The following is a 26,369-nucleotide window of genomic DNA, read 5'->3' on the forward strand; positions in this document are numbered from 1 at the left end:
CAAAACGCAGACTCATTGGAAAAGACCCTGATGCGGGGAAAGACTGAGGGCAGGAGGAGAAGGGGATCACAGAGGATGAGATAGCTGGATGGCACAGAACTCAATGGACATGAGTTTGAGCAAGCTAGTGAAGGAGATAGTGAAGGATGGGGAAGCCTACGATGCTGCAGTCTACGGGGTTGCAAAAAGTCAGACACAACTAAGTGACTGAACAACAACAATAGAGAGTTGACATAACAAAAGTAGGGAAGTATTTCAAGAGAGGCTTCAGGCCTGTGGAAGCCTCCTGAGAGTTGAGCAATAGGGAGAGAAGGAACTATTTGGGTATGATGAAAATCGGAGATACTAGAAGGCTCTCAATAGTCAAAGATTAATTTTATTATTTATTTAAGACAGTTTTAAAAATCTATGTTTTGAAGATATTTCATGTATTATGAGTCATAATTAAGCAGAGTATTTGATCAAAATAATTATTCTAACTCAGATAACTCTCAGGCTGTATAGGTTCCATCCAACAAAAATAATTTAAAATTATTCCTATTTTTTACTTATACTTCTTAAAGAACATTAATGAATATTCATGCCATGACACTTCTTTTAAGTCATTTTTGTCCTCCTCTAATTATTTTAAATTTATAAGAGAGAGAGAGAAAAAAAAAAAAGGGAGAGAAAAATAGTCCCTCCTTGATATTTTCACTAAATATCCCCCAGATACTCGTCTGTGGTCCTACTCCAAGCCATATCAGGACACTCTTGCATAATTGGAAAACTCAATTACTGTATTTCTGTGAACCTTTCTTCTGGAAGTAAATGCAAGAAGTTCTTTGTAAATTTTATCTTACTCTGATTGCTTTTTCCTTGTGGAGAAAAATTAGATGAATCAAATTATCTTCCTTCTTAAATCGAATTTTCCAGTCATGCTATATAAAAAAGTTTATGAGTCAAACTATTTTGCTTTTTTGGGGAGTATTCTTTTAAATAAGTTTTCCTACTGTGACTCATTTTCAAAAGTCAAAACACCACATTTAGAGGACATAAAACATTTACTGCATTTATGAAATTAATTTTCATTCCAGTGGCCAACTCCGGCTTTTCTTGGGTTGCTGCTTTGGAGAAGGTGATGTGTTTTCCATAATGTCATCATCCATTGAAATCCATCTGTCTCCTTGCCCCTGCAGTGAGGCAGCTCTTTCAAGTTCAGCAGGGAAGCCAAATTAAATACTAACCTCCATCTTCTCAGTAAGTATAGAAAAAACAAAAGTGAAAAAAAACAGGCCTATAGGGAAGAGACAGGTATGTATACTCCTGCTCTAGAGGTGTAATGTGAAACTAATATTCTGTTAAACCCGTTGAACATTTACTCAGATTTCTTCACCAGTGCAGTTCACATTTAAGATAAAAAATGACCCTGTCATACTGTGGAAGGAACAACATAAATTACTAGAGAAAGACAACTAGATAGGCCACACTTTCGGATTCAAGTTGGGAACCTGATTAGTACCCTTTTATTAATTAGTATGTACTTACATATCAAAGAACTCTCCAAATGGGAAAAATCTGGTCAGTCCCCAATAGACCTTACCACATAGCTCCCTTCCATTCCTTTATTGACTGGGTCAGGTTTAAGCAGAAGAAAAAAGAAAGCCAGGGCTCATGACTCGTTCCCCTGCCGTCTTGCTGTCGTTTTGTAGCTCAGCTGTGTCTGACTCTACAACCCTGTGGACTGTAGCCCACCAGGCTCTTCTGTCCATGGAATCTCCTAGGCAAGAATACTGAAGTGGGTTGCCAGTTCCTTCTCCAGGGGATCTTCCTGACCCAGGGATTGAACCTGCTTATACACTGGCAGGTGGGTTCTTTACCGCTTGAGCCATCAGGGAAGCCCTCCCCCACCTCCTACAGTAGTTTAAATGCTGAGGTGTCCTAAAACTTCGGATATACTTTGGAAACTAAACTGAGGAATTTTTTTCTTATTCATTCTGGTCCAGTGCAAATATTTGTCTATTGAGAAATACATAATACATTAGACTCATAAACCCACCATCTGCCTTAAGTAAGCCAACACCCACCTGTAAGGAGACGGATACAGGCTGGCATCCTGTTCCTCTAGCTCCTAAGTGGAGGCCGCTGACGCTATGGAGCCCTGGTTTGTTTGCGCTGCCCCATGCTACGATTGCCTGATCCAGTTACAAAGGGTGTGTACTGTTTGTTGCAACCCATAAAGATTGCTTTCAGGTTCTATTAGAGAAATGTTTTTACAGGAGTGGGGTCAAACGGAGGCTAAAAAAGACCCTCAGCTTTGGGTATGTGGGTGCATTTGTGAATTCTTCAGGATAATGATTGATCATGGTGCAAGGGATAAAATCAACAAATACGTCACCTCTTGTTCTGAGTAGTAACAGGTGTGATGGCCCACATTAGCTGAGAGAAAGAGATCATCCTTGGATCCTTGGAGAGGATGACAGCAAAAAAGGACCCTCTGCTCACAGTGGTTTATCTTTTGAAATGAGCAGAAGTCCTCATTTTAACTACAGACATTTGGCTGACACTTGACCTTAAGAGTTCTTCCTGAAAAGCTTGCTCTTGCTACTTAACAATAAGCTTACAGAATCTAGAAAATGAATTTGTAGTGGAGTGGTTTTTCCTTGAAGCAGCTGCCATTGCTTTATTTTTACTATTATTTTATTGTTTTTGCATATCCTTTTTAATTGACATAGAATTGATTTAGAATATCACGTTAATTTCAGATGTACAGCACATTGCCATTGCTTTCTTAAAGAAAAGCTACCCACCTGCCCACGCCCCAGTCCCTCACCCTCTCCTGCCAGAAAACAAAAATTTCAGGATGATCACACTGCATAGTGTTCCCCTGAAGGGCTTACCTCTGAGGTTGTCCTCCTTTGGAAAAGACTCTAATACAAAATGGATACAGAAAGATGACTGATTTTTGTATTTTAGAGGTTGAAGGTTTTGAAACAAACCAACAGCCGTGTAATTTTTATGAAGGTTTTAGAGTGGTATTAGCAGGTCTGACCTAAGAAACATGATTGGCTAAGACTCCTCTGTGATATACACAAGTTATTTGCCACATCTAGGTATGAAATCAACTCTAGCTACATATATCGGCTCTTTTGGGCTGTGTTGCTTTACTCAGCATTTTTTCTTAGGATACCAGGAAGTTAGATGATGGATGTGAATGCAGTTCTTAAGTTCCTCTTAGGGCTAATGAAGTCAGAAGAGAGCGCTTCAATACAGTTTCTAGGTTTCAGGTAGACAGGTGTTCTTAATAAGTCGTTGAAACCCCTTTATTGTTAGTACCTGGAAGCACTAATGCTTCAACAGCCTCTGTTCCAGGGTTAAGGGTGGAAACGACAGGTGGGAGTACTAACCACAAACGTCTTGGGGGCGGGGAGGGGGGCGTGGCGAGAAAACGCTGGTGACGTCAGAACTGACGGAGAGCTGGTCCCGCAAGCTGCGCTCTCGGAGGTAGTGGTGCCTGGAAGGACGTCTTTAAGAATGAAGAATTCTGCCAAAAGGAAGCTGCTTTCTTGGAAAGTTTCCTGTGGGTACGGTGCAGTAATGTGATAAAGTAGGAATAGCGGGTCATTTATATCCGCCATTGTTCACAGGGTGTTGTGTTTGGGACCGGAAATCACACCGTCCTGTCCATTTCTCTTGGTTCCCTTAGATGCCCACGTTGGGAATGAATTGCAGAATCACCGAGAGCTGGTGGAAGCCAGTTCTTTGGTTTGTTGGGGGTGAAATCTCCAAGCCGAGAATAGCGGGACTGTTTCTATAAAATGTTAATTGGAATCAATGTGCATTGCCCTTCTTTTATAAAGAATACACACTACATGTTTTCCGTTATTGCACACTGTCAGTTTTGATTGAATCCTGTTTTTCACAACATAAAGCTCTAAAGCAGAATAATATGGTGGTTAAGTGTGTTGACCCTGGGGCCAAACTTGCTGGGTTTGAGCACTGGCTCTGCTAATTAGCTTTGTGAGCTTGCTTTTCTTTTCTTTTCTTTTTTTTTCATCAAGTTATTGAACATCTTCAGGCCCCAGCTAATCATAAGTAAAGTGAGGGGCACGGTATTGCACATTTGTGGTGAGGTATTAATGAGTAAGATCTCAGCTCAGTGCCCGGAACTAGAGAGTTTAGTATGTTTGCTTTAATAATAACTAAAAATACCAAATGTGGTAATCAGCTCCATCTCGGTGTGACTTTTGTTTCTGCATTAAAACCTCAGCATTAGTTTTCATATTTCATAAACCTGACTTGACCAATTATGTAAAGGTCTTTGTGTACTAAAGTAACATTTTGCTGGGCAGAAATTTGTCTGGAGGTTAGGTGCTGCTGCTGCTAAGTCGCTTCAGTCGTGTCCGACCCTGTGTGACCCCATAGACGGCAGCCCACCAGGCTCCCCCGTCCCTGGGATTCTCCAGGCAAGAACACTGGAGTGGGTTGCCATTTCCTTCTCCAATGCATGAAAGTGAAAAGTCAAAATGAAGTCGCTCAGTCATGCCCGACTCTTTGCGACCCCATGGACTGCAGCCCACCAGGCTCCTCCGTCCATGGGATTTTCCAGGCAAGAGTACTGGAATGGGGTGTCATTGCCTTCTCCGGGAGGTTAGGTGAGTAACAGGCAAATTTACAGGGAGAAATGATTTTTCAGTTGTAGGAGAAGCTTTGGTGTTTCCTTACCCCCTGACTGGGGGTGGGGGAGGGGACAGCACGTGGATTGGTTTGCTAGGGTTGTCCTGACAACCCTGACCACACACAGGCTAACTTAAAACAACAGAAACTTATCCTCTCACAGATGAAGCTAGAGTCCCAGATCAAGGTATTGGCAAGACTGGTTCTTTCTGATTGCTGTGAAGGATGATCTGTTCACTCTCATCTGGCTTCTAGCAGTTTGCTGTAACTTGCAGCATTCCTTGGCTTTGGTAGCATCACCGGGATCTCTGCCTTCCTCTTCACATGATATTCTGTCTCTGCGCATGACTCTGTGTTCAAAGTCCCCTTTTTTGTTAGAATGTCAGCCATACTGGTTTAGGGGCCCACACTCCTCCAGTCTTACCTCATCTTGGTCAATAATACCTTCAGTGACTCTATTTTCAAATAAGGTCACATTTGGAAACACTGGGGGATTTAAGACTGCAACCCCTGAATTTTGGGGGAACCCAGTACAACCTGTAACAGTATCTTGTCCTTGAAAACACTATAAGGTATTTCAAGAAGTTGCAGGAGTCAGTCACTACTCAGCAAAAATCCAGTTGCCTGATTTCAAAGCTGTGGGCAGTGGATTCATTTCATCTTTTAAGAACAAATGCTCATAAACTGATGTTCATAAAGTTCAGCACTGTAACCACAGGGGAATTACACATTTAATGGCATCGTACTCTAGGTGATTGCCACCTTCTTGCCTCCCCCTGAAGCAGTCACGATATATTTTATGAGGGTGTGTGCATGCATGGATGTGAGAGAGGCTGCTTTTCAGCAGCCAAGTGCTTTTAGTTTTGTGAAAAAATAAATGTTGCATTAGAAACAATGTTTAAAACCTAGGTGGGCAGAGGGGAGGTTATCTTTTGTTACACAGTAAGGATGTTTGTGAATACACAGATTTCCTGTTATGCTACTTTCTGTGCAGTAGTGTTCAAGGAGTGCTACTGTAGATTCTCAAGCACATCTGTCTCAGTCTTTATAGTATGTGATCCTCTGTGTTAAAGATCTTCCCGACCCAGAGAATCACGATGGTGTGATCACTGACCTAGAGCCAGATATCCTGGAATGTGAAGTTAAGTGGGCCTTAGAAAGCATCACTACAAACAAAGAACAAAGCTAGTGGAGGTGATGGAATTCCAGTTGAGCTATTCCAAATCCCAAAAGATGATACTGTGAAAGTGCTGCGCTCAATATGCCAGCACATTTGGAAAACTCAGCAGTGGCCACAGGACTGGAAAAGGTCAGTTTTCATTCCAATCCCAAAGAAAGGCAATGCCAAAGAATGCTCAAACTACCGCACAACTGCACTCATCTCACATGCTAGTAAAGTCATGCTCAAAATTCTCCAAGTCAGGCTTCAGCAATATGTGAACCGTGAACTTCCTGATGTTCAAGCTGGTTTTAGAAAAGGCAGAGGAACCAGAGATCAAATTGCCAACATCCACTGGATCATAGAAAAAGCAAGAGAGTTCCAGAAAAACATCTATTTCTGCTTTATTGACTATGCCAAAGCCTTTGACTGTGTGGATCACAATAAAGTGTGGAAAATTCTGAAAGAGATGGGAATACCAGACCACCTGACCTGCCTCTTGAGAAACCTGTATGCAGGTCAGGAAGGAACATTTAGAACTGGACATGGAACAACAGACTGGTTCCAAATAGGAAAAGGAGTTCGTCAAGGCTGTATATTGTCACCCTGCTTATTTAACTTATATGCAGAGTACATCATGAGAAACGCTGGACTGGAAGAAACACAAGCTGAAATCAAGATTGCCGGGAGAAATATCAATAACCTCAGATATGCAGATGATACCACCCTTATGGCAGAAAGTGAAGAGGAACTAAAAAGCCTCTTGATGAAAGTGAAAGTGGAGAGTGAAAAAGTTGACTTAAAGCTCACCATTCAGAAAACGAAGATCATGGCATCTGGTCCCATCACTTCATGGGAAATAGATGGGGAAACAGTGGAAACAGTGTCAGACTTTATTTTTTTGGGCTTCAAAATCACTGCAGATGGTAATTGCAGCCGTGAAATTAAAAGACGCTTACTCCTTGGAAGGAAAGTTATGACCAACCATGACAGCATATTCAAAAGCAGAGACATTACTTTGCCTACAAAGGTCCATCTAGTCAAAGCTATGGTTTTTCCTGTGGTCATGTATGGATGTGAGAGTTGGACTGTGAAGAAGGCTGAGTGCCGAAGAATTGCTGCTTTTGAACTGTGGTGTTGGAGAAGACTCTTGAGAGTTGCTTGGACTGCAAGGAGATCCAACCAGTCCATTCTAAAGGAGATCAGCCCTGGGATTTCTTTGGAAGGAATGATGCTAAAGCTGAAACTCCAGTCCTTTGGCCACCTCATGCCAAGACTTGACTCATTGGAAAAGACGCTGATGCTGGGAGGATTGGCGGCAGGTGGAGAAGGGGACGACAGAGGATGAGATGGCTGGATGGCATCACTGACTCGATGGACGTGAGTCCGAGTGAACTCCAGGAGTTGGTGATGGACAGGGAGGCCTGGCATGCTGCGATTCATGGGGTCGCAAAGAGTCGAACACGACTGAGCGACTGATCTGATCTGATCTGATGTTAAAGTTTGTCTGAAGCCTGGCACAGAATCTTAACCTAATCTAAAATTCTGAAGGACCTTACTAAGGAAACCTTGTGCACTTCTGTATTTTAAATTTAAACCAATGATGAGAATTTCTTTAGCCCCTATAATGTGCTTTATTGTTTAATCATGTGGATTTCTGTAATGGAGGGATATATTCTTGTTCAGAGATGCATGAATGCTGCATCTTGTGTGAAGCCCCACTTGGAGTCAGGGCCATCCTCATGATGGATCTTACCATTAGATTAGGAACTCTCGGGAACAGAATTGCCTTATTTTTATCTATTTTATCTTTGGATCCATAATATCAAACACAGTGTATGGCACAGAGTAGAAGCTTAATTGGGACAGATTAAGTGCTATAAAATAATTGAAATTACTTTCTGGAACTTAGAAATTGATTGACTTGAAATATAAAATAAATGTTGCAAAAAAAGAGGAATGTTGCTGTTTTCAGCAAAAAATGAGAAGGGGCAGCTTGTACAGTAACTCTAGATAGGGGTTGCCAGTGTTAGGAAATGAAAGTACAGGTCACCCAGTTAAATGTGAATTTCACATAAATGACAAATATGCTTTTAGTATAACTGTCCTACATGTTGAATAGGATATACTTTTATTTTTTAAAAAAGGTTGCTAATCTCTCATTTAAATTCAACTGGATGTTCTTTACTGACAATCCTATTCTAATCTCTTTTTGAATATGTAACTTTTAAAAACTCTTATATTTCTTTGAAATGTAAATGAAAGTTCGCTAGACTCCTCTATGAAAAAATGCCTGTACACAAGGAATTGTGCATATTGTTTCAGATAGTTAGCATAAGTAGTATAATTCTTAACACTGGGTGTATTAAAGATGGAATAAATACCTTTTTAGAGGTTAAAGGCTAAAAGTTATGGAAGTAAAGTTACATGTACACATGTGTTCTCTGCTTAGTCCTGCATTTCAAATCTGGGGCAACCACGAATGATGGAGTCTAAACCACTGAGTTTATAAAATGAAGAAATCAGAAATATCAGGTAGGATATAGAATTTTAATTGTTAGAGAAGGAGACTAAATTGGTTGCAAGATTACATTGATTATACACATTGTTTGAAAATAAGTTACATTATATGTATAGTAAATGTTCTTGTATGTGTAATTATATGCATACTTGAATTATATAATTTATATATGAAAACATATAAAGGCACGTATATTTTCATGGCAAAGAATAATCAGTTTATCATTTAGTAACATTTTTACACTACTTGAAGAAAAACAAGTGAATATTCTGCTTTATTAGTTCTTAAGACTGCAACGATCAACTGATTCCTTCTTAGTTCACTGCAAATAACCACTGACATTTTCTGCCTCTGTACTATTTATGCAACAATGAAATCAGTTATATTACTCTTCATATATTAAATTATTATAGAGAATACACATATACTTTGGTTTCTTAGAATGCATTAAAAAAACAACTCCAAACTTTGACCCAAAATAAAAATAGGATATTTAATATTCTTTTGCAAAGAGGATACATGGATATCTAATATTGATGGTTATGTAAAAAGCAGAGACATTACTTTGCCAATTAATGTCTGTCTAGTCAAAGCTATGGTTTTCCAGTAGTCATGTATGGATGTGAGAGTTGGACTATAAAGAAAGCTGAGTGCTGCAGAACTGATGCCTTTGAACTGTGGTGTTGGAGAAGACTCTTGAGAGTCCCTTGGACAGCAAGGAGATCCAACCAGTCCATCCTAAAGGAAATCAGTCCTGAATATTCATTGGAAGGACATGCTGAAGCTGAAACTCCAATACTTTGGCCACCTGATTCGAAGAACTGACTCACTGGAAAAGACCCTGATGCTGGGAAAGATTGAAGGCAGAAGGAGAAGGGCATGACAGAGGATGAGATGGTTGGATGGCATCACTGACTCAATGGGTATGAGTTTGAGCAAGCTCTGGGAGTTGGTGATGGACAGGGAAGCCTGGTATGCTACAGTCCATGGCAAAGAGTTGGACACGACTGAGCAACTGACTGAACAGTAACCTATTTATATCTAAATAGATAAGTTGCTAAAAGTCTGCTTAAAATCAACTAAATAATGATCAAGTAATATCTGAAAGAAACTTTTCTTTCTCTGACTCATGAAACATTGGAATTAATTAGATTATCAATATCATAAATATTTATCTATCTCATAAGATAGTGTACCTTTGTATCTAAAATAATTCAAGTTATTTAAATGCAGCAAAATCCTATGGATTAGGATAATTTTTGCCCATCTCAAACATTCTCACCTCTCTGAATATTAATCTCAGCTGCTTAAGAGATTTTCATCAGTAATTAGAATTACTCCAACTGATGATGGAAATTTTGTTCATAAAAAATAAGGATTTAGGGGGACTGTTATTTGAAGGAATAGAAGACATGGATATGATCCTCCAGGAGCTTCCTGTGAAGAATTAAGTTGGTGGTTGAATGTTTGATAATCTCAGAGTGTATAGATTCCTCTTCAGCTAGTTAGCTGGAGGAATTCTTTAATATTCTGGAGACAGTTTTGTTCTTCTTAAAATTATTGTGTTAAATATCCACCTAATAAAAAATATATTTATAAAGTTTTAAAATATTATTTAAATTTATTATAATTAGAGATAAAAAGTAAATGGTTAATTCTAAGAGTTGCGCTGCTAAAAGTTTAAACAATAAGTGGATAAAGATGAATCCGTTTGCTTTGGGGACATGAAGATCAGGCATGACCTAAGCTTGCATGTTCTATGTAATAGAAGGGTCAGAAATAAGATTAGATTATTTGGTGGAAGGAATGATAGATCAGAAAATAGAAACAACCAATGTAGATGCCTTTTTCTTAGGTCTCCACTGTAACCATCAGCTCATGAAAGGCTTTCTTTGCTACCAGTGCAGGCAAACCACAACATTGACTCAGGTTTTGACTTTTATTGAAATATCATTTTACCTTCATAAGAATATTCAAGCACATTAAGAATCTAAATGATAATGTTACAGAATTCATGTACCCACCCATTTAGTTTTAGTCAGTTAACCAGAAGTTTTTCTTCACGACTTTTGACCTCTTAGAGGTAATATATTATAACTCGGATTGAATAAGTTTTAATGCTTTCTTCATGTTTTCTATCACTGTAATAAAGTAAATATATATTATTAGTAAATGAGAGTATAAAATTTTATAATTAACTGTGAATCTAAAATCAACCTGTTTAACAACTATAAAGATGTGGGGATTTATCTGCAATATTAAAAACTATTATATAAATGTGTACACATAAATTTAGGGATTAGACCTTTAAGAGCTGATTAATTAACTTTACGTTAAAGAATTTTATCAGAAGGATTTGAGAGGGTATCTGTTTTGTTAACTGATTATTTTGTGTTAGTTTCATTGGATATGACAAGCATGTGTGTGTGTTGTGTGTGTTAGTCACTCAGTCGTGTCCAACTCTTTGCAACCCCATGGACTGTAGCCTGCCAGGTTCCTTTGTCCGTGGGATTCTCCAGGCAAGACTCCTGGAGTGGGTTGCCATTTCCTTCTCCATGGCAAGCATAGCTATCTTATTAAGCATAGCTGATTGATTGTGAATGTTGTTAAGAATGAAAGTCCCAAGTCAGACTGAGGAAGAGATTTAATTGTTAATCACTTTGAGGAAATCACGTATGATCTTTGATATGAGAAGAATGGACTGGCTTTCTTAAAGTGTAATTTTAATGTGTACTCTATCCTGTTTGATGGTCTTAACATTTAGTGATCACAAGGACTGTTAGAGATCCCTGTTAAAAAAATAGATTCCAAGTTGTCCCAGAAATTCTGATGTCAATTGGAGCTAAGAGTTTGCATTTTAACCACAACCACCACTGCCAATCCCAGGAACTGTGATGGGTGGGAAGCACTGTTTGAGGGAAAGTGCTGATGGAGGGCATCACTCACCCTTCTAACTGTCAAGTGTTGCTAGCATCAATGTTTAAGATAATTTGAAAATACTTACATAGTGGTAAATCCTGAGGTTCATATGTATATAATCTGTTCGAGTATCTTCCAGTTATATCAGCTCTGACTGTTAAAGAAGGATCTGCCCACAAAAAATAAGTTACTTACATATTTTTTTAAGAGTTCTGAAAATCATTCATGCCTCTAGCTCTGAAACAAACGTTAAACATGTTTACAAGCTAAATCAGTTTTCATACATGTTAATTCATGATGAGTTAATCAGAATTTCCATTTTAGTGTGCTACAGCTCTCTATCAACATAGTTTAGAGAACTGTACTGAAAGTATTTTGGGGATTGATTTAATAGCATGAGTTAATTTAAAAATAAAACTTCAATATTTATAAGTTGCAAATATAGATATAATGAGTTTGATTGTTGAACAAGAGCTGTTGTTGACTGGGTTACTAATGACTCCCCTTTAAAAGGAATAGTACTTCAAATAGTATTAAAAGGAATAGTTTCAAATGAACTAACATTTGAAAGTAAATAAAAGCAAGAAGGCTACTGATTTTGTAAATCTGATGGAAAGAGATTACACAATTACCCACAAACATGATTCTAGGCACATACTGTCCATCAGGTGATAAATTCTTATCTGTGGTCTCATGCTAGCAAAAGAAGAAAAAAAAATGTTATTGGATTGGATTGTTTTTAACAGTTGATTTAAAAATACTTTACATAAACAGGTTTTCAGTAAATTGTATATTTTATTTTATTTTATTTTTTTAATTTTATTTTGTTTTTAAACTTTACATAATTGTATTAGTTTTGTCAAATATCAAAATGTATATTTTAGCCTCTTACAATTCTATATAACATTCTATGTCCACTAATACTATATAGCTCTTTTTGCCTTTAAATAAAGACTAAAAGAGATTAAACTTTTCCATTGAATTGAAATATTAAAAAAAAATTGTAGAGATCATGTACCATGAGATTCAGCATGATGAAATTATTCTGAGCCATTTCTTGTATTTCTTTATTTTGGGCAAACACTTTTTTTAGTGCTGTGGGGAAAGATATAATGCCAGTTAGATTCATGGATTAAGATTACTTTAAAATAATGTAGCAAAATAAAGCTAGTATTTTGCATTTGTTTGCTTCTATAACTTGGATGTTAATAGTTGATTGGCCCATTGCTACTCTGTCTCTCATTGGAAAGCAATGAGGTAGGGGGGAACATCAAGGGATAATCACATTGAAATCACCAGTTTTATAATGTCACTTAATTCATTGACTCATTGGTTAAAGCATCATCTTTTCAGCCAGTTTTCCCACCTTTCTGGGGGCAGAGGATGCAGAGGGATATAAAATCCTGAAGGACACATAATATAAATATATTCAGTAGATTGCTAACAATCGTTGTAGTCAGTAAGCCCCTTAGTAAAACGGTGGTACTCCATCAGTTGTCTTTTTTTTTTTTTAATTTCGAGTGCCTTCTTAATTTTTAACTAGGTCACTTTCTTACTTCATATTGAAAATACAGTACGATCTCCAAAGCATAAATTACCTTGGCAGTACTGACAGTCCTCCAAGTGATGAATAACCATCAGTGGCTTGTTACTAAACAGAGAGAGCGTGAAATTGAGTCAAGTGATTCATTCGAGTCAAACTGTACAGGGAAATTAGATTTAAGGTTTTCATACTTTCTGTAAGACATTAAAATTCACAGGTTGACACATCACAGTGTTGTAATTTATAGTAGTGTTACTCATAAAATGACCTCAGAACTGAAGCATCAGTCTCACCAGAAACGTAGCTCATTAGAAATGTTAATTTTCTGACTCCCTCCGGGTCCGCTCAATCAGAATCTCTGGGGGTGAGGTCCAGAAATCACAGCTTAAGAAGTTGACCAGGTCATTCTTACATATACTGTAGTACAGTTAGAGTCAATTCTGTCTCCAAAGTTGAAAGGATATGAACAAGGCATTCATTTCCAGTGAACATGTGGTATAAAATTTTAGGAGAATAAAGTTTTTACTTATTTTCTTCTGTTTTTAGTTTGCAAAAAGGCTATTAATATTTGGTTATTTTTACCAACTTTCACTCTTGTCATAATTCTATAAGCAATCCCAGTGAGAGTTCCCTTCCTTTATATTTTTCAGTGTCAGTTTGATTTTCACTCTTGGAAAAAAATTTTTTTATGGTAGTTAATTGACTGCTGTTTAGACTTAGAGAAAAGTTAGATTTGGATACATAAGATGTTTTTTAATGTTTAATTTTGAGAGAATGTTGGGTCCAAAAAGAGACTAATGTAAAAATATAAATCATAAATCTTTAAAAGAACAGAGATAATTATATGAAATACACCTCAAAGAAAATAACAAACTTTGAGCTGTTAATAATTTCATTTAATCCTCCAACTTAGAATTTACATTAATTTTAGGTAAAATAAATCCTACAACTTTTAAAATTTATAACATATAAAGCTAATATTTACCAACTTCACATTTCCTTTTTTACTTGGTAGATATTCAAGCCTAAAGAAATAAAAAAGTGAGGCAACAGTAGCACCGAGGGCAAAAAATTAAGTGCTTTGTTTCTGCATCCTAGACGTCCCTCATGCCTCACCGTGATATCAGCCCTTCCATACTGCAAGAATTTAAAGAGAGAAAATTTTGCAATAGTATCTTCTAGTACCTTAATGCTTTCATCCTTATAATTAGTCTTTGTAATTTGTTTTGGTGTAAAATATGAGGTATGAATCCAAGTTTATTTTCCACATGACTCTCAAATTCTAACAATAATTGTTTTACATAGGCTGTGTCCCCTATTCCTGATTTAAAATGCTACTTTATCACATACAATTTCTGTTGTATCTGGTTTTATTTCTATTCTCTCCTTTCAGAATGTTCAGTTCATTTACCAGTAACATACTGTTTTATTGTAGTTTGGTAAAATGTTACATATTGATTAAAGGCTAGTCCCCACTGGTTTCTTTTTCAGAATGTTCCTATTTGTGTCTATGTCCCCATTTCAATTTTAGAATTATTTTTTAAACAAAAATTGTACTAATATATTGTGATTGTCTTTAAAAAATTTGAAGTATAAAGAGAATTGACATTTTTATAATGAGTCTTCCTATATAAGAACACAGAACTCTTGTCATAGGTTTGTAATTTTCTCAGTAGTACATTTAGTTCATATAGATTTTGTGCATTTTCTGTCATTTATCCTGAGATATTTTGTCTTTTTTTCCTGCTATTTAGCCATTTTAATTTTATATGCATGTGTGCTAAGTCACTTTAGTTGTGTCCGACTCTTTGTCAGCCGATGAACTGTAGCCCACCAGGCTCCTCTGTCCATGAGATTGTCCAGGCAAGAACACTGGAGTGGGTTGCCATGCCCTCCTCCAAGGGATCTTCCTGACCCAGGGATCCTACCCATGTCTCTTACGTCTCCTGAATTGGCAGGCAGGTTCTTTATCACTGGCACCACCTGGGAAGTCCTTTAATTTTATTTATATATATAAGCCTTTGGTTTCTGGGTATTAGGCTACAGTCCATGGGGTCGCAAAGAGTTGGACACAACTGAGAGACTTCACATTTAACTTAATTTTCATACTTCTGAATACTTAGAGTTGATTCTCAAGTTTCTCATGTACACAGTCAATGTCTGCACATGAAGATACTTTCACACTCTTCTTAAGTTTTTCTCATCTAATTGCATTGATTGGTGTCTTGAGAACAATGTTAGTCATTGTGGTGATTAAAGAATCCCATCAGTGGGATACTTGAATTGATTTTCCCAGTAAGCATGATACTGGGTTTTTAGGTTTGTTTTTTTGTTTTTTACTGGGATGGATATTTCTTTGTTAGGATAAATAAAAATAAATTAATATTGTTAAATAAAAGTTTAAAAAGCTCCAGTATGGATTTGGCATTATTGTAAATGCCTCTTCACCATTTATGTTGATAGGAGACACTTGTATGATTTGTGTCCTTACGAATATTAGATTATTTTAATAGATTTCTTAATCTTGAATCTTTTGGCATTCCCAAACTGAATTTCACTTTATCAGAGTATATTTTTTAAATGTTCTGCTGGCTGCTCTTTGCTAATATGTTGTTTACTTTTTGCATTTCTCTTTGATAATAAGATTATTCTGTAAACTTTTCTGTGTTTTTTGGTAATGTTTGTCCAGTGTTGAGAGTGTGTTGCTCAATTATTTGGCATCTTTCCTTTTTCTTTGAAGAGTTGAATTGAATGTTCTTTTGATATTTGATAAATATTTGGGGTGCTTTAAAAAACCTAAGTGTCTTCAGCTCTATCCCCTCAAAGTCAGTAGATCTTCAAGGATAAAAAGCATGTCACTCTTGGTCATTGAGTATAGAACAGTGCCTGGCACATAGCAGTGGGTACTCAGTAAGTACTGGACTGATTGACCATGAATGTGGATTTTAAACAAGGCTCTCTGAATTGTTCTGATAATCAGACAGCCTTAAGAAGCACTGCTGTAAACCAGGTTTCTTTTTAAGCTTGTATAATATCCAGTGTGTAAAGCTGTTTTGTATATGCAGCTTATATTCAAAAGTTTACTTGGTGGATGTTGTTTAAGTCTAAATAAGTCTTTAATAAGTCTAAATTAGACTTATTGCTGTACCATTTTGCAATATGTACAAATATCCAATCATTATTTTGTATGTCTGACACTGCTGCTAAGTCGCTTCAGTCATGTCCAACTCTATGCGACCCCCATAGACGGCAGCCACCAGGCTCTGCCGTCCCTGGGATTCTCCAGGCAAGAATATCAGAGTGGGTTGCCATTTCCTTCTCCAATGCATGAAAGTGAAGTCACTCAGTCATGTCTGACTCTTAGCGACTCCATGGACTGCAGCCTACCAGGCTCCTCCGTTCATGGGATTTTCCAGGCAAGAGTACTGGAGTGGGGTGCCATAGCCTTCTCCTACTATAATGTTAAGTCAGTTATTCCTCAGTATAAAAGCTTGGCTGGGTTATTAAAGAATTAATACAAGGATATTTAGAACTCCTGTTTATAAAAAATTCTAATAGCAACTCTTAGGTTAAACAGCACTCAGTATCAGAGAAAATTGTTACTGTGTCCTTTCAAAAGCTAACTTGCTAGTTTTTTGGCTCTCAATGATGGGGTATGTGTATCATCTGTCAAAGCTGAATGAGAGGTGTTTTACCTTTTTTGAGTATGAAAGAGACCTTCCTCATAAGTCTGCACCCAAGTGATGTCATCTCCCCACCCTAAAACAGAAGAGGGAAATCAGTGTATCAACTCAAGACCCCTGAAGAGTTCTGAAATGCGCATGTGAAATTTGGTATAGAGGATACATGATTATAACTAGATAGGAAGAGATTGTACCCTTTTACATGGAGTGCTGAGGTTTTGTAACTCTGTTTCACATCTGAACACCCATGGCCTTGAACCTAGTAAATGTTCAGTAGATGCTATTATGCTTAGTGGTGACTGGTAAGATATCTTTGGACCACACAAAAACTCTGGCTTTCAGATTGTACAGGAGAAGACTAGTTAATCTGCATGCCTTGTAAGTGGTGGTGCTAAGCTGCTTCAGTCATGTCTGACTCTTTGTGACCTGTGGACTGTAGCCTGCCATGCTCCTCTGTCCATGGGATTCTCCAGGCAAGAATACTTGGAGTGGTTTGCTGTTTTCCTCCTCCAGGGGAATCTTCCTGACCCAGGAATTGAACCCAAGTCTCTTGCATCTCCTGCATTGCCAGGTCGGTTCTTTACCACTAGCACCACCTGGGAATCCCATGCATACTTTGTAAATCTATTAGGAATATGTTGGACTGTACTCTCTAGTGTCCTTGAAGCTTGAGTACTGAGAGATGTTGATGCCTTTAAAATCAGAATACATCATGAAAAAACAGAATTTCACATTTTGCTTTTGAGTTTTAACAGGTAAAAAATTCTGCTGTGGAAATTTCATGGTTGAGAGATAAACTAATAAAACACAGTTGTTTTGGAAGCATCCAGAAGTGGAGGAGAGGGAAACCGAACACAAGGAGTAGAGAGAGAACCTGCTGCTGCTGCTGCTGCTGCTAAGTCGCTTCAGTCGTTTCTGACTCTGTGCGACCCCATAGACGGCAGCCCACCAGGCTCCCCTTGTCCCTGGGATTCTCCAGGCAAGAACACTGGAGTTGCCATTTCCTTCTCCAATGCATGAAAGTGAAAAGTAGCAGGGAAGTCGCTTAGTCGTGTCTGACTCTTAGCGACCCCATGGACTGCAGCCCAGCAGGCTCCTCCGTCCATGGGATTTTCCAGGCAAGAGTACTGGAGTGGGTGCCATCGCCCTCTCCAGAGAGAGAACCTAGTGGTCCTTAAAGAGGCGAGGGAAGGAGTTGGGGATGTATACTAGTGACTGAAGAATGACTGTCGAGGAGAATGCACAAAGTACTTCAAAGTATTTTCTGGAAATGTCTCAGTCTACAGATGGAAAAGATTAAATTAATTTGAAAATACAAATATGTGCAGTCTAGTTTGTACTCAGATTTTTTTGTATGCTTCAAGTGTGTCAGATTGGAGTTTCTTGTTTTGATATCGTGGCTTAGAAGATGGCCAGGACTTATGAAGCAGAGTTATGAAGCAAGATAAATATGATTGTATGATTTTTGTCAGGTTTTAGTTGGTTTGTTAATAGAGACTATTAAATGTAATTAATAACAGTGTAATTCATCTATAGAAAGTAGATACTTTTTTGGGTATATTTACATAGTGTGCAACCATCACCGCAATAATTAGAGAACATCTTTATCACCTGAAAAAAGAAACCCTTTACCATTCAGTTATCACCACCTAATCCTTTCATTTCCTCAACCCTAAGAAACACCGAATCCACTTTCAGTCTGTAGGTTAGCTTCTTCCAGATGGTTGTGTCTATGGAATCATATAAGATGTGATGTATTTTACGGCTGGATGCTTTCATTCGGTACAAAGTTTTCAAGGTTCATCCATGTCATTGCGTGTATTAGGACTTCATTCTTGGGCCATTCCATTGTAACACTATACCACATTTTGTTTATCCATTCATCATTTGATGAACATTTGGGTTGTTTCTACTTTTTGGATTTTATGAATACTGCTGCTGTGAACACATGGGTACAAAACTTGTGTGTGAACATATGTTTTCATCTTCCCTGGGTTTATCCCTAGAGGTGGAATTGCTGGACCAAATGGTAACTGTACCTTTACCCTTCTGGGGGCACTACCAGACTTTTTCCAAAGTGACTGCGTTATATTACTCCCTTACCAGAAATGTTGTTGGTTTGTTTTGCCTGATTATAGAAGCTGGGCATTGGAAGAACACCTTATGTTAGCTTAGTACCCCCACCTTAGCAGGAATCGTTCCTGTCTGTAGTAATCCTGAAGGATTTTCTTTGCTTGAGCATATGTAGTAACTTTATGCTATATTTAGCATTTGATAAAAGTTCCTTTGGAAACAGCCAGTGAGACTAGGCTCCTACTTAATTTTCCTATTCTGTTGCAAATACCATTCAATGCCAAAATGTCAGCAATGGGAAGAATTACTGGTCTCTGCCCTTGGTGAACTTAGTTCTGCAAACATTAGAGGAACATCTGCTATATGCCTTGCTCTACTTGGCACTGGGTGTACAAAGGTGGGGGAGTATAGTCCCTGCTGTCAAACAGTTTGTTCATAGTTTGGCAAGGTAGTCATATTGTATTATGATTGTTTTTATACACTTTACCCCACAATCACAATAGGCCAAAGGTGGTACAGAATTTAAACTGTCTTCAGGGTCTCTGTTCATTGATGTTGTTTAGTCACTCAGTCATGTCCAACTCTTTGCAACCGCATGGACAGCAGCATGCCAGGCTTCCCTGTCCTTCACCGTCTCCTGGAGTTTGCTCAAATGCATGTCCATTGAGTCGATGTTGCCATCCAACCATCTCATCCTCTTTTGCCCACTTCTCCTCCTGTGCTCAATCTTTCCCAGCATCAGGGTCTTTACCAATGAGTCAGCTCTTTGCATCAGGTAGCCAAAGTATTCGGAGAAGGCAATGGCACCCCACTCCAGTACTCTTGCCTGGAAAATCCCATGGATGGAGGAGCCTGGTAGGCTGCAGTCCATGGGGTCGCTAGGAGTCGGACACGACTGAGCGACTTCACTTTCACTTTTCACTTTCATGCGTTGGAGAAGGAAATGGCAACCCACTCCAGTGTTCTTGCCTGGAGAATCCCAGGGACAGGGGAGCCTGGTGGGCTGCTGTCTCTGGGGTCGCACAGAGTCGGACACGACTGAAGCGACTTAGCAGCAGCAGCAGCAGCCAAAGTATTAGAGCTTCAGCTTCAGCAGGAAGTTTCCCTGACTGATTCAGGGAAGGAATCAGACCTGACATATTCAGGTCTGATTTCCTTTAGGATTGACTAGGCTTATCTCCTTGCAGTCCAAGGGATTCTCGAGAGTCTTCTCCAACACCAGAGTTAGAAAGCATCGTTTGGCACTCAGCCTTCTTTATGGTCCAACTCTCACATCCATACATGACTACTGGAAAAAACATATCTTTAACTAGATGGATCTTTGTCAGCAAAGTGGTATTTCTGCTTTTTAATATCCTGTCTAGGTTTGTCACAGCTTTTCTTCCAAGGAGCAAGTGTCTTTTAATTTCATGGTGCAGTCACCATCCAGGGTGATTTTGGAGACTGAGAAAATAAAATTTGTCACCGTTTTTCCACTTTTTCCCCTTCTATTTGCCATGAAGTGATGGGACTGGATGCCATGATTTTAGTTACCATAATTCATAATTCAGTACTGGCTATGTTTACTTGTCATCTGAGATTTTATTCATCTTCAATATGTGTTTATTGAGTACTTACTGTATGCTAGGTGCTGGTTGCAGAGCAGTTCTTTTGATTCCAAAGAAAGTTAAGGTTTTGGGGTTCACTTTTATATTGACCCATTTCTTAACTTTTTCCAATTAATATTCCTTCTTCTCCCTAACAATGTCTCTGTTTAATTGGTGCTGCTCCCCACTCCAAGCAGCTCCATATGCTACTTGGTGTTACACACGGTGTTTAAATCAGCCCTCAAGGGTCTTTAAGGGCAGTGACTAGTTTGGTCTTTGGCAATTTAAGGCTAATGAGTTCATTGTTTTTGACTATTGTATGTGTATATATGGAGATAACATGATAAATTACACTTAGGAAAATATTTCCCTCTTTAATTTATTTTTCAAAAGCTTACTGATTTTTTTAGACTTTCTGTGATTTTAAACTAAAGTAGAATTAATTATTTTGGCTGAATATTGGTGAGCAGTTGGCTGGCATCCAGTACATTTATTAAGGGATAAATTAACTTGGAAAGAAAGTCAATATTTTCAAATTTGAAATTATGCTAAATTTATCTCTGTTTGTTTATTACTTAGTTCACATTGCCATTCCAACTAGTGGTCAAGTGTTTTTTTGGGTTGTGCTACTAATTTAGAATTAGCTATGTGCTGATGAATGATTTTCTTTACACTTCTGGTAGCTGGAAATGTAGGAATCAATTTTGAGAATCTTATCTATATTTCTTTACAGGTGAAGATATAATTGTTTCTTAAGCTGAAGTAAAGCAGTTGCTACAAAATAATTGTTTTCTGAACAGTGTAGCCCATGGCAAATGTAGATCATGTTGTCTAAAAATACTATAGCGGTTTCCCAGAGTCAGCATAGCAAACACTTGGTTAACCAGAATTCTTGGAGGATGGAGATAAAATAATTTTTGAGGGATCCCAGTATAAAATCATTCCAAATTATTTTCTTGCTTGAATAAGTATTGGACAGAGCACTGGAACAGATTCTACGGAAAGCCTGATTTCATTTAGGATATCAATATGACATATCAATCAATAGAATTTTCCAGAATTTTCTAGGACTCTAGTTACCAAAGTTATAGGCAATGAAACTAGTTTCCCACTATTTCTATAGATGCAGCAATTTTTTTTTTTTCATTTAATTTGGCTTGCTCTTTAAAATTAACTGATACTTTCTGGGATTCTTTCCCCCCTGTTTTCAAGTGACACACAACAAAAAATTACACTTAATTCAGTTGGTTTTATAACTAGACTGTGGGCAAGAGATGAAGAAGTTTAAAACAATCCAAATGACTGAGTTTAGAAAATAAAATGAAGTTCCAGTACCTCTTGAAAGTGTCTGAGGAGGTCTCTTTTCCTTTTTGATAGCAATGGCAAGGTTGGAAGAAACTGTGATGAATAAGAGGCAGAGGACCAGAGCTGAGTGTGACATCATCTTCTCAAGAATCCTTCAGAACCGGATGGTAAAAAATGTCAGAATCTAGTAGGTTACCTCAGGCTGTCATCAAGACATTTGTTAAGAGTTAGACCAAACTTAGGCTGACAGGTTGCTTTGCTTGTATGAGTTGACATGGTACAACCATCTAGAACTTTCACATTTTATTTGTAAATTATTGTAAAAATACAGTCAATTCAATAAAAGTCCACTTGATGAAAAGCCACAGTGTTTGGGCTTCCTGGGGGCGGTACAATGACGTTGACACCCAAATAGGCACCCAAAGCCTATTTCTGATAGCATTTGAGTGCTTACAGCGTTGCTTTAAATCTCAGATAAAATCATGTTGATTAAAGGGCTTGCCCCTGCGGAATGCAGTGGGAAGGTGACAAGTGTCATGCATAAATAATCTTTGCCTTTTGATTAAAACACCATTTTAACTTTATGCCAAGACAGTAAGATGAGGCATGAACAATTAGTGCTGAAAATGGAAATGGGAGGAAAAATGGAATATGGAGCTTCTTGTTTTTCAGTTCCTTGATAGTCATTTACCTTTATTCTCCCATCGTTTACTCAGCCTTTTGCTCTTCTGTGTGCAACCCTGCCCTATTTAAAAATCAGGCCTCTCATTTCAGGATCTTTCTCTTGCCAGTGGTGCATCCCTTCGGTTCTCTCCTGGACTGAAAATGGTTGCTTTGGTTCTATTTAAAGTATTTTCTTTCCTAATCTGGAAAGGACACACTTGTAAATTTCTTTCTATTGAGAAACCCTGTTAAACAATAATCATGATGCTGATAAGTATCCCAGTTTAAGTTCTTATAACTGGTAATACTGTAAAACATTTCAGAATGCCATCTTTTACCTTATGGATGTCATCGTGTACTGTAAAGGTTGGAACAAGGAAAGGGTAGATTTCAGTAGGGGATAAAGACAGTTGAATCTGGAACACAGGGTCCAATGTGGGGAGGGCAGGCTTTGTGGGGGTGAAAGTGGCTGTAGAGAAATGGAAGCAACCATCTAAGGCGGGGTCTTAACTTGGGTCCAGGGAGCTTCTAGACGATCTGTGATTGAGCTCCTTAAGTCTCAAAATCTCTGAATTTGACAGTAAAATTTTGTGAGCCTTTGTTCTCTTTTCTGGGGAAGAAAGCCCCCATTTGCCTTAGGATTCTTCCAGGTATCTTTAGAGCAAGGAGTTAAGAAGCAGTTAATCTGGAGGAAGCATGAGAAAAAATTCTTTATGATACAGACAGAGATAAGTAGGTAGAATCTCTATCAAAAGAAGTTATAACTTCACCTTTTGCTTAGTTTAAAGCTGCCAAATTTAAATAGGAACTGACTTTTTATTTTCAGATTTCAAGTTATTAGGTATGATTGTCAGACTGTTCTACTTAAAAAAATAAAAATATTTGTTTTCTGTTTGACATTGATAAATTGTAAAAGAGGTATTAAATATATTCTATAATGAAGACAATCAATTTATATATTACTATTTTGGATGAGTAGTAATTTCCCTGGTGAATAGAACATGAATGACTTACAGTCCTGCAGTATCAGATGCCTAATTGGGGGACACAGATGAACATGATGTGGTCATGTGCCTGGAGCAGCTCGCACTGCTCTCGGAGGCCAATAACCACATGTCTACAATTAGGTGTTATAAACACTGGCAGCATTTTCTGACAGTACTTTACTTTTCAAAAGTAATTAACATATGTCATTTACTTAAATATTTAAAAAGTCTTTGTAAAAGAAAAGAGGGAAATTTTACATTCTTTTCACAGGATATTAAAACTAGTTCCCTATGCTAAACAGTAGAACCTTGTTGTTTATCCATCCTATATATAAGTTTGCATCTGCTAACCCCAAACTTTCACTCTATCCCTCTGTTCTCTTTTCTGGGGAAGAGAGCCCCTTGAGAATATTTAAAATAAAAATGTATGTGTGTGTATATATATATATATATATATATATGTATATATTCTTTATATTCCTTACATATATATCCTTTATGACTGAATCACTTTGCTGTACAGCAGAAATTTGCATACTGTAAATCAACTATACTTCAATAAGAAAATTAAAAAAAGAAAACAGAGAGGAACAATTGTTACTTGCAGTATAATTTTTAAAGGGTTGCTTTTGATCAATGTTAATTTATTATAGTAACATTAATACACATAGAGAATAAAAGCGTCACTCCAAATTTTTGCTGTGATGAGACAAAAACCGAGGAGCCTACACTTGCCTGACAAAAGTATGAAGCCAACAAAGAAAATCTCAATTATTAAAAGAAGAAAAATTTCATTGAACTTCGCTCTGACTTACTGAAGGCCTCAGTTTTATGCAGTGAAAAGGTGATCCTTTAAATATAACTGAGCTTGACCACTGATTAAATAATCTGGAAATTTTGCTTGCTTACCTGAAATAGTCAGTGCTCTTGCTGGAAGTGTATTCTGGATGTTTCTGGTTAAAAATGGGTGTGGATTTATAGACACACACACACCTGATGTAGAGCCCCACCTGCCTTGAAACAAGAGCACAGTCCACCTGCAAACTTACAAAAATGGGCTTGTCTGAAAAATCTGTGCTGTTCTCCAGTTCTCATGCTCTCACACTAAGAAAGAAAGTGTCTTCTTTCTTTCTCTAAATTGAGATTGAGTGTCCTGATAGAATGAGGCCAAATGCCACCTTTGTACTTTTTTTTTTTCATCTACCTTTTACTTCCCAGCGTAATTTAATGTTTGGCTAGAGCTCAGCACCAGGAAAAGGTGCGGGGGCGGGGGGGGGGTGGGGGGTGGTGGGTGGCGAGCGGGGACAAACTGGTCTGAATGTCGGAACTGTGTGCACACTATTGTTCTCGATGAAAGGTCAGTGAGGCTTGAGATTAGATATAAAACAAAGAGGAATTCCTAAGGTTTACTCTCTTTACAGAACTGGAATTAATAGCTGAAGAGAGCAGATCCCCCCTTCTTTTCTGAGAAAGAGCAGAAGAGAAATATGCTGTTTTAAAATTTAACATTTTAATAATTTGACTCTGTATAAAATCCCTTACCTTACCATGCCCCACCCCCCAAAAAAAGGAAAGCAAGGAATTAGATACTATATTTATCTAATGGTTTAAAATGTTTTCTTATAATTAATCTATGATTATGGAAAAGCATTTTTAAAGTATGGAGTTGTATCAAAAAGAAAGTAAGCTTCTCTTGCCCTTCCCCAGTACTGCCTGTCTTTCTCAGTTCAGCCCCTCCCCAACAGACACATGTTACCTACCCTGCCACATCTACTTCTTGGACTTAATTATTGTTAAAGTGATCTAGGGCAGAGTCTTCAAACCTGGCCCACCTGTTTTTGTGCAGACCAAGAGCTAAGAGTGGTTTTTACATTTTAAAATGTTTTGGGGTGAAAAATCAAAAGAATCATAATTTGTGACATGTGAAAATTGTATGAAATTCAAATGTCAGTGTCTAGAAATAGAAATGACTGGATGAAGCACAACCATGTCCATTGCCTTACTATTGTCTCTGGTTACTTTTGCATTCTAACAAAGAAGTGCAGTGCTGAAACAGCGACTGTATGACCCATGAAGTCTTAAAATATTTACTCTCAGGTCTTTTATAGAAAAAGTTGGCTGATCTTTAATCTAGGTGGTTGTTCAACAAATTTTTGTCTTCCTTCCTCCTTCCCTGTCTTTCTCTCTTTTTTTTTTGATTATTCTCTATATTAATAAATGTACTGCTAAAGAGTGGAGGTGGTGGTTGTCTTCTGACATTAAAGAGTGTCCTTCTAGTATTTTAACTTTGGATATAGTACTGGCTTGATTTTATCATGTTAAGAAAGTAGTCATTGTTCCTACATCATGTCTCTTAAAGGTGGGAAGGTTCAGTTTTGTTCTATGAAGACGTATGTATGTATATGAGATAGTAAATTTATATGGTAAATGTATTGCTTTTGTATAGTAAGTTTATAGTTTTCCTGCTAAATTCTCCTTGTGATCCTAAGAGAAACCCCACTTAGCCAGGTTCTGTTATTATTTTAGTATACTTCTGATTCATGTATTCGTTTAATTGTACTTTCTTTCTTCTATAGAATCCTCAAAGGGAACCTTCTTTGGAACATGGTTTTGAAATAGAATCCTTCCTGCTGAAGATTCAGAAACCTGAGGTATAGTGTTCATTTTACATCCAGTACTTACAAGCATAGAAACAGCTGGGCAGTCATCCTTAAGTTTTCCTCTTAGTAGAGTGGGAGAGCTTTCACCTTGTTCTTGACTGGTAGTGGTTTATGGAAAAATCTTAAAACATTCTGAGGACATCGCTGTTACATGCCTCAGAGATGATCTGTTTTAATAGATAGTGAGAATAAGAAAGTCAGCTACTTGAGGAGTAACGGAATGAGGCCCCAAGGTGTGTGAGCTGATCAGTGCCATTGTTTCTTCCCTATGAGTGTGACCATGTAGTTTATCTTGTAAACTAGGACACCGTTGAGAGTAAAAGGAGGTAATAAAGGTCATTGGAATTAGGTCATTTTAGATGATATTTTGAAACATATACACGTCAGCCAAAATTGGTTTTATTGTACAGTAGATCACAAATACATAAAATGTATGTACATTATAGCAGAAATTTTAAAAATTCTTTAATAAACATTAATCAGTTTCTTAAGTATACTTGTCTCATACACCAGGTGGTTGGTATTTTTCTGAAGGTTTTTCTGGTATTATTGGTCTTTATTTTTCAGTGTGATCTTATATTTTTTCATAACATTGCCTGCAATCATCTTCAAAGT

At 37.7% G+C, this 26,369-nt stretch overlaps 1 protein-coding gene and 1 long non-coding RNA gene across 3 annotated transcripts in view; one reads left to right on the forward strand and one right to left on the reverse strand.

The window, feature by feature from the left end:
- The first annotated feature begins 3,366 nt into the window (after positions 1–3,366).
- Positions 3,367–26,369, forward strand: part of LOC102401975 — a 32,150-nt gene continuing 9,147 nt past the window's right edge. The window contains exons 1-3 of one of the 2 annotated variants that reach the window (XR_006552678.2): positions 3,367–3,563; positions 21,518–21,621; positions 25,671–25,745. This is a non-coding gene — a long non-coding RNA (uncharacterized LOC102401975). The remainder of the gene's footprint in view (positions 3,564–21,517; positions 21,622–25,670; positions 25,746–26,369) is intronic. The other variant, XR_326277.4, reaches the window with a different exon arrangement.
- AGR3 (anterior gradient 3, protein disulphide isomerase family member) lies at positions 10,262–21,591 on the reverse strand. The gene is made up of 7 exons (XM_006043726.4): positions 21,476–21,591; positions 16,494–16,557; positions 12,854–12,906; positions 12,274–12,350; positions 11,888–11,951; positions 11,341–11,424; positions 10,262–10,477 (listed from the first exon to the last, which is right to left on the reverse strand). Exons 1-7 carry the CDS (start codon positions 21,582–21,584, stop codon positions 10,428–10,430), a joined length of 501 nt encoding a protein of 166 aa, XP_006043788.1. The 5' UTR covers positions 21,585–21,591; the 3' UTR covers positions 10,262–10,427.

The sequence above is a fragment of the Bubalus bubalis genome, chromosome 8 (genome assembly GCF_019923935.1).
Source record: "Bubalus bubalis isolate 160015118507 breed Murrah chromosome 8, NDDB_SH_1, whole genome shotgun sequence".
In the NCBI taxonomy this organism is placed as follows: Eukaryota; Metazoa; Chordata; class Mammalia; order Artiodactyla; family Bovidae; genus Bubalus; species Bubalus bubalis.